The sequence below is a fragment of the Pundamilia nyererei genome, unplaced genomic scaffold (genome assembly GCF_000239375.1).
Source record: "Pundamilia nyererei isolate P.nyererei 1_Seehausen unplaced genomic scaffold, PunNye1.0 scaffold00021, whole genome shotgun sequence".
Lineage (NCBI taxonomy): Eukaryota > Metazoa > Chordata > Actinopteri > Cichliformes > Cichlidae > Pundamilia > Pundamilia nyererei.
In genome coordinates, this window is record NW_005187422.1 from 4545574 (window position 1) to 4556690 (window position 11117).

Consider the following 11117-nt stretch of genomic DNA (forward strand, 5'->3'; position numbering starts at 1 on the left):
ACCTTTACACTAACTGTATACCATTAACCTGTTTGACATTTATTTCATGCTTTAAAGGGCTAATGCATGGCCGGTAAATCCCCCTCACAGTGTTTTGTTGCGTGCTTGGCCCTGCATGAATTTCTGCTGACTGAATGACAGAATACCACAGAAATTTAAAACAGAGAAAACAGAGGCTAACTGGCTCACAGAAAGCAAGTGAAAATAAATAAAACAGAAGTACTGAAAAGAACATCCAGGCAAACAGGTAGAAACAGAATACAAATCTTCCCCTTTGAAGAAAGGGGAATACCAAGAACTAAGATAGCCGGCGGAACAGTTTGTAGGGGTGCAATGTTCTCATTTCCAGTCCCTTTTTAAAAAATCTATTTTCTATAACATATTAACAAAGCAGAAAAATAAAGTTTTCAGTTGTGTGTGTCTGTGTTTTTATTTCAATATCAACAGAACTTCAACACATGTTGTACTCAGTCTTTTGTCAAGTAAATTTTGGGAATGCATAACAAATGTTTTTTGAAATATTTACATAGATATTAACAAAAAGTAGACTGTAACAACATGCTACTCTGAAGAATATGTTCCGTACACAATATAGTAAAAAAAACAATGAAGAAAAACACAGATAACCAACAAAACTCAAAGAATATACATTTCCCATAAGTCTAGAAAAAAATACTTTATACTCTGTACTTAAAATGCATTTTAACATTGGCTTAATTACAGCATCTCGAATGTGCAATTTATATTGATACTGCCTTTTAGTACAAATGCAATACCTTTTTGAAATAACCTGTGCCGGCGGCTTTTTTCTACAGTTGTTAATATTTAAACAGCAACCTGCATTCATCAGCAAAAGCAACAGCATAGTTAGGCTCAGAAGTTGTACACTATAAACATGATTAAAAAAGAAATAGCTACATGACTGATGAATAAAACCTTCCTCTTCACATAGATCTGTACGCTTGATACCGTGGACTCACCCTCAGAGCTCAAGCGATAGCCGAAAGTGCTGTGCTCTCTGGGCCAGCTGCGTTGCAAACTCTTGAGCTTCGCGAAGAGCTTGCTTATCAGGAAAGTGCAGTGCCGCCTTCTTGGTGGCCACAGCTAGCTGCTTCAGGAGAGCGCACAGGTGGTTGCTCTTACACAGCAGACTTTGGTTAGACCCTTTACGATGGGCTTCCCTGTACAAAGTGTCTACCAGTCTCTGGCCCACCATAATCACCAGCTTACTTTGTGAGATGAATTTCTCTGGTGGCTGGCCATCCTGAAGGCTTCCCACAAATCCACCAATGGCCTTTTGGAGAGCACCAAAGTAAAGTCTACAGTGCTCTGACATGGAAGATAATTGCTTTTCTTCGGTGCCAGAGTCGGAGGAGTGTTGCTTGGCCTGGGCAGGGGAGAAACAGAATAAAGGTAAACATGCCTTCTAGACTGGTTTGTCTGCTTCAGACTAAAAATCCTTTTATAAATTAAAAGGTCTGTTGTACAGGACTGTGTCAGCTAATGAGGAGACATACCTTCGTCGTCTCTGTTCTTGGTGTGACATTCTCTTTAGGTTCCTTCTGCACTTCCTGCTGTTTGTTTTCCTCTTTCTTGGTCTGAGGAAAATTCAAAGCCAATATATTAATAAGTATGCTGCATGGGTTTCTTGTGGCTAAAAAGTCATCTTTATATTATGACAGAGGAGCAGAAGTTGATACCTGCAGCTCCACGTAAACGTTGTCATCCTCAGCTAAGTCCCCTTCTTGTTTGGTTTTGTCAGGACATTTTTTTTCTGGAGGGTCCGTGGTGTTTACAGACTCTTGATCTCTCTGAGGAGTTCGGAACAGAAGCTTGCCATTGGCGTTGATGATCGATACTAGGCGCTTTACATCATCTGGAATAGTTCTTGCCACCATAACAAAGCGCTCCAATTGGTCAGGTGTCTGGACCTTCCCCAGTTCCTGACTGAGCTTATTTAGAGGCCATTTGGCCTCATTCAGATTACTCACTGTTTGTTGTAAAATCACACCTGAATCCTCTATGATGGAAAGCTGTTTAAAGAGCCTGGTCTGCAGGTTGGCATCAGTCAAACGACGGGCATTTCCTTTAACATCTAGGGCAAAGTTTAGGAAGCCTGTCAGAGAACAAACAATCAACTCTGCTGCTTCCTTGATCTCCTTGAGATGTTTCTCCAGATGTTCCTTACACCTCCAATGACTGCTGACAAAATGCATGAGTTTGGGCACAGCTTCACAAACAGACTCCTGCAAGTCCAGCAGTTTGCGGCACGCCTCATCCTGACCGAGTGTTACTTCTCGCAGAAGCTCGGGGGAAGAGGAGCTCAGGGCCAGAGAGTCACAGGAGCTGTTGGAAGAGCTGGAGGCCGTGCTGATTCTTTGATTATCTGCTGCAGACAGATGCTTGTTTCGACCTTGCTCATCTTCACGCAATGCACTTTGCCCGCTTTCTTGAATGCCGTGAAAGGTTGTACAGACCAGAAAGTTCCTCATCCGCTGCAGACGCACTCTTTGGAGTTCAAAATCATTGCTTGAGTTACCCCTGCACTCTATGGGGTTTTGATCATTGGGCTGATCGGTGACACCTTGGATGAGGTGTTCCTCCTTGGCTGGAACCACATATACAGACTCTTCTGTTGGCTTCGGGGTTGGAAGTTTGTTGTAATCTTTTGGTAATACTTTTGTTTTAATCTGGATATCGGGAGATTTTGGTTTGGGTATATCATAAAGCAATATAGGTGGACTTTCTTTTCGATGTGCTGGAAGAGTGTCATACATCGGCCGGGATGGACTTTGTTTCTCAGGTCCCACTGGCACATCATAGATCAACTCAGGTTTGCGAGAACTGGGAAGGGTGTTGTATCCATCTATCATTTTATTTCGGGATTCTGTGACTGATGGAATGGGGATGTCATAATTTGGCTCCTGAGAAGGGGGTGGTGGGACCGGATACACCTGTGAACAAGAACAAAGTTGTTCAACACTTAAAGTACAAGTCCTACATCTGTTTTGCGGGACACCTGACAGTTGAGTTAGTGCCCTGGGACTTTTGTTTCCCAAACCCGATCCAATGAAGCATCTTTTGGATGTTCAGGAACAAACTTGACTCAAATTAGCACTTCATCGACCCCAAAAATTTGCTGGTAACATCCCAGTGCCATAAGTCAGATCTATGTCCTTACCCTGATAATCAGCAGTACTTTGTTAGACAAAGGAGTAACAGGCAGGTCAATTTTGATGTTTTGACTGATTTTCTGTATTTAAAAATAATAACAGACCACATTTATAAAAGGCACCAATCCTTGCTTCATTAACCTCTTAACATCTACCATGCTAGTTTTGTTTTGGCCAAATGCCAAAGGAAAAAAAATGTTACAAAATATTAGATTTCAAAAGAAATCTTCATACATTTTTACATCTCAGGCTTCATGTTCCAAACAGGTGAAAATTTTATAGAAAGGATGGACATAAACCAAATCTAAACCATATTAACCTTTGAAAGATATTACGAAATGAATGACTTGGTTGAGAAATTTATGGAAGAGGATTAGGGCCACTGGAAAAAAGTGGGCAGGTCTTTTTTTCCCTTTTCTAGAATTCTGAGAAAAAAGTCAGAATTCTGAGAAAAAAGTCAGAATTCTGAGAAAAAAGTCAGAATTCTGAGAAAAAAGTCAGAATTCTGAGAAAAAAGTCAGAATTCTGACCTTTTTTTTTCAGAATTCTGGAAAATAAAAAAAAAGATGTGCTCACTTTTTTTCTCAGTGGCCCTAACAATCAAAACTGCTCCCAGCATTCATAGATGTTTACATCTGCGCGGTAACTGCAATAATTTAATCAACCGATTCACACTACAACCTGCGTTTGCCTCTTATCTGTAGTTACTTTTATTTAATTTAATAACTGTTTATAGTAACCATTGTCCTTGATGTAAATATGCATGAAATAAATTGTGTATGATTCTGTTCTGTGTCCTGTGTACTGTTTGTTTGTATATGTGTCTTTCTGGCTGCTGTTACAACCAAATTTCCCCTTGTGGGACAATTAAAGGCTTATTCTATTCTATCCTCTTCTGTAGAAATGAATCCTCTAAAACATCTGAAACTTACATAAGAGTCTTCTGGTTTGCTACACATTAAAGTCTTCGGAGAGTTAAAGCCCTTCTCCAGAACTTGCATCGGTGTAGGAGGCGTCGTCTTCTGCGAATAGCACATTAGAAAGAAAATGAAGCTTTCGGACCAAAGCCCAATCAAATAGTATCATCTAAAGTTATCTTGACTTTGAGACATTCTTACAGTGTAAAAGGAAGCTTTTTTTGGTTGGTTCGGCACATCGTACATCTTCCCATTTGGACTGGATGCTGTACTGAAGGATGAAGGCTGCAGACAAAACAGTCAGGCTGTAATATTGGAGTTGACTGGCAGCATTTGCTCTGCTTTGATCAAAGCCACTTTTCCCCACTGACACATGCGTTAACACGTTTATGGGGACAGTGTTTGCTCTGAAGCCTGTTGTAAGTGCTATTATTCATACACCTTGCCAATTAATGCAGCTCTGTAATGAAAACCATGCTGTTCAGTGACAATTAGGTAGCTACTGTAGAGAGAAACAGGACTTCCCTGGAGCAGGAGAGGAAATGGTGAACATGCGGGAATATATCCCCCTCCTTCTGCTGCAAAGGCAGCCGTACAGACACTTCTGTTTTTCTGGGGTCCCTGTCAGCATGTGCTGCTGTTTGCAGTTAAAAGTGTCTGAAGTCTGTGTCTGTTTGGCTTTTACAGGCCCATAAAGACCCCAGTGCTGCATGCCTGTCCCCATGGAGAGGCCCCTGGTCTCCATCTGCAAGCTCTTTTGTCAGCAGGGGTTTCATTTCTACAACATTTCTACCTCTCTAATCATGAGCATTAACACTTCCTAAGAAGCATGAATGACTTTGACCTTGGACAAACAGACTGGCTATCAGCTACAACGAGCTCCTTTCCAAAAACTGCAAAATAAAAATTTTCTAAATAGAGAAAAAAACTACTTGTACCTTGTGTGCTTCGGGTCCTGGTGCGTCTGAACCTTTTGAAGCCAATAAGTGAGCAGAGGGGACCTTGTAGATCGTGTCCATGAGTTCATAAGCAGGACTGCTGGTGGTTCTGGGTGTCTGGTAGATATTTTGCACACTGTCATCAGTTTTACCATGAGTTGACCTGGGCACTTCATGCACTGCTGGTGTCACCATCTGCGGTAAGAGCTTTAGTCTGTTTGCAGGTGCCAGGCCATGTCGTCCATACAGAGAGCACATCCACCACCCGCTGGTTCCAGCCACGTTTGGATTTATCACTGTGAGGATGTCGCCCTTTCTAAAGGCCAGTTCATCTGGACACTCTGCTGTGTTGTCATACAGAGCCTTTGCTAACTGGTTCTAAACAACAACAAAAAAAGAGAGACAAATAAAATAAGGGTTAGAAGGTTGCATGTGGTACTACCACACAGGAAATAGGCTCTGGTCAAGTATAATGGTATTTCCTCTTGCAAAATGTGAGTCGAACTCAGTCGTCAGACTCACAGGGGAAAAAATCATAACCCGATTGAGGGTCTAATTCTTCAGTGGCAACAATGCCAAGCCCAGCTGCAAACCCTACGCTAGCCATAGTCCTGTGTTTTAGGAATGAGCAAAAAATACTGTTAACAGCTTCTGATATGCATCACTCATACGTGCGTTTTGTTTCCCGATTACCAATAGTTGGAAAAGAAACTAAGATGACTTATTATGATGGAAATGGTGAAGGTCAGGATTATTACCTGTAATAACTTAAACTCCAGAGATAAATTAACTTGTTAACTTCTTTCAGTGACATATTTCTTTGCTTTCACTTCCAGATTGCACTTCCTATCGAGAGAAAAATAGAAAAGCTTCCCCTGTGGGCGATACATTTTGCTAAACTTGTTTTGAATCCCAGTTGCAATTTCTAAAAGAAGAATGGCCGCTGGGTCTTGTGAATGTTTTGTAGCTAAACCACTGCCAAGCATTGGTAAGCATTGTTAGCCATCGTTAGTTCTCGATTCCATAAAAGTACCCAGCTCTTCTATGTGTGACATGCGTATAGATAACATGCGGTGTGTGAGAGTTTCTTGCAGCTTAAGCCTTGTTTTCTGTGGTAGCCGTGCTGTGGGGAGACATTCAGTATGAGAACACAGATGTCACACACACACACACACACACACACACACACACACACACACACACACACACACGCCTAAACCAAAAACAATGGGCAGTGTTGAATGCATAGCAAATAGTGGTATGGTGTGCAGCCACCAGACTTGAGTGCTAAACAAAAATAGAGAACAACTTTTTTCTGGTGGTCATGCAGGTTGTGCATAAACTTCTGGGTTTCCATGGTAAACTGGTGGGAGAGCAGCAGGTGAGACAGGATGCTGCTGGATCAGCCTTTACTTTGAGATCAGCTGTGATATGAGCTTTGTGTGGAAACACAGCTAGCATTAGCAAGAAGATAAGCTTCAGTGATGTGTAAGAGATGACTTTTCTCTCACTTAACAGCTCGGTCAGCATATGTGATGCAGAGAAGATCAGTTGTTAACTTCTTTAGCATTTCAACAAGGAAAGCTGTTGGTCTAGTGTAATAAACAGGCACGGCTCAGCAGCACCTTCAGATTAGCTGACTGAATGAAACACGTTTAAGCAGCCCACACTTTACCTTCATTTTTCAATAATACTCACTGTAGACATCGACAGTTAAGCATGTCACAAACTGCTCCAGCCTTTTAATTCAGCTGGTTTTATTTTTTTTATTTGTATATTTTAATTTACTGTTTTTAAACAGTAAATCAGGCCTGTGTTTCTGTTTATTTTCAGAGACACATGATGCCCACAGGTCAGCCATTACAAACTGATGATTTATTGAATATAATGCTGGACACTAAACAGAATCTAAAGTATTTAAAATGAGCTTATGATCTGAACATACGCAGCAGTAATATTCATCCTTTTAACACTGATTAGGAACATTTTTCATACCTTCTGTAAAAATCACAAAATACCACTGCCACTGCTGTAACCTCCTTTTAATGCTGTTTAAACATCAGAGTCTATGGGAATCGACTCACTTTTTGAGAGTCAGATGACCGCTAGAGGAAGCGCAGTTTTTGGGTCTTTCTGGTGGTGTAATTTCTCAGCATCAGATGTTTCCCACTAGCTTGTGACTGAAAAGCTTCTGAAAAGCTTCGATGATTACAGATTATGCTATTAAATTGTTTGCTCACACCTACTCCTGTTCTTTAAAGCTAATACGTATAATGAAGGATAGCTGGGTTACTCAAACACAGTTGCACAGACGTTGGGATAAACAAATACCGACATGACCTCCCGCTGATAACTCAGCGGGGAGAGGTTGGGGCAGGGGTACTCTGCTGGCTCTGCCCTCTCTCTGAGGGTGAATCTTCTGAAACAAAGAGCCCATTCAACATCAGAGACCAACACGCTCAGCACCTGTTGGGATGCGGGCCTGTGTTGCACACTGACCACAGCAGACCACGGCCTCCTGTCAACACACACGCGCAGACACATGCAGCAAGCCTCAGCAAACTCCCTAATCCTCGGGGTCATGCTACAGACGTGCAAGTGAAATACACAGGGTCCGATGACAGTCAGGCACCGTGGCACTGCGATCTACTTTCTCCTTATAATAATCATGCACATTATCCTGAGAGGACAACTGCTGAGCTTCATTATAAACTATCCAAACTCTGTATATTTAACACCCATAACCCATGAATGCACGTAAAAAGACTGACCTAATTGTCGGTGGCCAAATTTCATATATAGCCCTTATTTGAATGACACGCCGTCTGACATTTATAGGTCGCTCGTCCTCGGGCGGCACATGCACTCGTCCGTCCTTGCCTTGTGGCCGTGGTTCTGTGTCTGTGTGTTGATCCCCGAATATAGTGACAAAGTCAGATTCAGCTGTGACTCTTTTGGATTCCTGCACGCGCCTGCTTGTGCAGATCATGCCCGTGGACAGCTGGGCTTCAGCACTTCAGCTGGACAGCTGCCTCTGCCTCTCCCATCTCTTCTCTGTCCTGTTCACAAATTAACATCAGCTCACCAACACAAGGACTGGCTACTAAAAGTCAGGTGTAGAAGCCAACGAGTTGTAGCGGTTGTACATCGTGCGCTCTAAAGATAAAATGTCTTGTTCCAAACCTCACCTCACGGAGCGACCCGGATTAAAAACAAATCTGACACGTTTCACATGATGTGTTTATTTTTATTATATTAGTTGCATAGATTAATGTGTTGTTAAAAAGGTGAAAGTGAATTGGTAACACTGATGTCATTGTACCTCTTTTAAAAGGTCAACAACAGCAATACCAATGCACAAAAATACCGCATTTATTTTAGTCATTGTCATGCCAACAAGCATCATGACTAACTGTGAAACAGTGCCACTGTCTCAAAATGGTATCATGTTAGATTTATTTAAGCAAACAGCCTGGTGTCCAGGATTGAAGTAGTTCAAGGAAAGGAAACTTCTTGATGTTACGCCACAGATATATGACACAAATGTTACATGCTCACATCTCTGTGATGGGCCTTAGGATGGACACAGAGCTCGGACAACAACCGGTGTCAGCGGTCAGGGAGGGGACGCTGATCTTAGCTTACGCTATAGACTCTTCTTCAACGATGCCGTTCAAAAGCCCAAAACAGGTGTAGCCTTGCTAATGTAACAAAGACAACTGCAAGTATGGAACAAAAGAGAGAAACTCATAAACCACAAGTCCTCACAAACAGATCATCCAGTTATAGAATTTCACAGTCAATTATTTATAATCGACCAGCTTCTACATGTATACACACACGTATTAAAATATGAGCACATATAAACTGCATAGGTGGTAACAATTCAGTCGTTTCTAACAACGAAAGCACAGACTGCTCGGTCATCATAACGTCATCATTCAGACTCTGCACTCTGCAAAGTCGGTGACGACACTGCTAAAGGTCTTGGCGTACACGGCTCTGTTCTTTCCTTCCCCTTTTTAGCTCCCTTACTTTTCTGTTTGGCTTGCTAACCATAATTTGTACTGCCATTGCACCATTGAAGTACTCTGTAAGACACATGCGGAAAACAACTCGTTGCATAGCTGATGCTACCAGGTTGATTAATCACAAATGACAGACAGCTAGGTCAAAAAGTACAGGTCATATATCTGAACCCAAACCTGTCTTTAATCAGCCGAGTATAAAACAACTGGGTAAAAATGTGGTTCATAGTGAAAATTTGTACTGCACAATAAAGTTTGTGAACCTAAGCCTAAGTAGAACCATGAGTTACACAAATAATGAAGCTCTTATGATGTGTCCAACTTGAACTTAAAGCTGTGCCATGTGGAGGGAGGGGCTTATTTTTGTAGTCATGTTGATTGGGCCTTTGAGTCTTTGACTGCCAAGCACATGGTGACTGTGGGAAGGACAAACTCTTTTTAACAGGAAGAGGTCTTTTGCTAAACTAAGTCAAAGAAGGCGGGTCATCTGCAGCAGTGAGGGGATTTCAGAAAGACCGGCCTGTCTCAGAGCTCTCCAATGCCCCATTACTGGACTTCTCGAAACTCACCTCTCTAACAAGGCCAATGTTTTCATGTGATCCATTTACTTTTTGTAAAAGTTTCCTACAAATGAAGATACAAATCTTCATTACTATTAGAAACTGTTAGTGAGGTCACGGTGGTCAAAATGCAGTCCGTCACAGGCTGTGAGAGAGTTCACATAGAAACTCGTTGCTTCTTGTGTTTATTCATAATTCTACTGCCAAAGTATTTTGTAACCAGTGACGCACATTCAGCGGGTATTTTGTAACTGTACTACAAACTGGGAAGATAACTGGAACTCTTCTTCCTGTATAGCCAAAGAGCATCGTGCAAGTCGTATTTATGTGGTAGTGTGCACCTTTAGAGCCAGTGGAACATGAACAAGCTTAGGATCAGTTCCTAGTGTGGGAACATCCCCCTTTTGGTTGACCAAGACACGAACTCGGGGTCAGGTCAAAGCCTCGTCCATTATACCTTCAATGCAAATCTGTCACACAGGACCAGAGATGCACTAGGATTTAAGAAACAAAAATTCTTTTCCCAGGCAGAGTGGTGGGAGTGCAGTGCCGGAGATGAGACATAGCTGAGATCAACTCCTGTCTTTAATGTGTAACGGAAGTCAGCTTGTAAATATGACATATTAGAATTTCCCACAGAAACAAAGACAGTGTTGGTGGGGGCGGTGTGTGTGTTTGTGTGTGTTTGTGTGTGTGTGCGCAGATGGAGACAGAAGGAGGAAAAAGCAAAGTGTAATATCCCCATAAATGATCATTTGACACGTGTGGAATCTGTCTCTGGTCAATCACTTTTTCAATCTTAGATGATCTTCAGATGTGCTTCGTGGAAAATCACTTTTGTCAACCTTCCCCCAACCCAAACAAACCCAAGAGAGGTCTGTGGCAGTGACACCGACTCGCTGCAGCTGCCCTGGTATTTCCTGTACGGGAACTGGTGAGAACTATGTCAAAAACTCAACTAATGAAAACTTCCAAGCAGCTTTTGGTGGACGAATCTATGACTGAACTAAAGAAAAGAGACATTTAAAGTTTCAATACTCTTTTTCTACTGATGGAATAACTATTGGATTCTTTTGTTAAACCTGATCTCAGGATTAAAACTAGTAAGAAACAAAACATTTCCTTTTACAAATTAAAAGCGGATACATAAGAAACAAACGACACCATTTGGAAATTCGATGCTGCTGATGTGGTTTTTCTGCTACACTTCACTTGACAAGCTGTGTCTGTGAAGTCTGTGGCTGAAGATTGAAGCCAACTCCAGAGTGCCAAAAACTGCAGTTTCTCTATTGTCTGTATGAGGCTAACTGTTTGTACAGCATAAACCATTAAATGACTCTAAACAAGAGTTGGGTGCTCAAGTGTGAATTTATTTTGGACTCCCTTCAAGCGTAATCAGGTGTGAGTCTTCAATAAAGCGGTGACGCATCCGAACAACTTGTATCTGTTTATTTACAGGGAGTGCAGAATTATTAGGCAAGTTGTATTTTTGAGGAATAAT

The 11117-nt window shown here is 41.8% G+C and overlaps 1 protein-coding gene across 1 annotated transcript in view; it reads right to left on the reverse strand.

The window, feature by feature from the left end:
- Positions 1–417: 417 nt before the first annotated feature.
- cass4 (Cas scaffold protein family member 4) overlaps positions 418–11117 on the reverse strand; it is a 17337-nt gene continuing 6637 nt past the window's right edge. The window contains exons 2-7 of the mRNA XM_005726712.1: positions 5029–5406; positions 4292–4375; positions 4106–4195; positions 1701–2954; positions 1518–1598; positions 418–1387 (exon numbers count right to left, since the gene is read on the reverse strand). Coding sequence (XP_005726769.1) covers positions 983–1387; positions 1518–1598; positions 1701–2954; positions 4106–4195; positions 4292–4375; positions 5029–5406 — 2292 coding nt within the window. The 3' untranslated portion in view covers positions 418–982. The remainder of the gene's footprint in view (positions 1388–1517; positions 1599–1700; positions 2955–4105; positions 4196–4291; positions 4376–5028; positions 5407–11117) is intronic.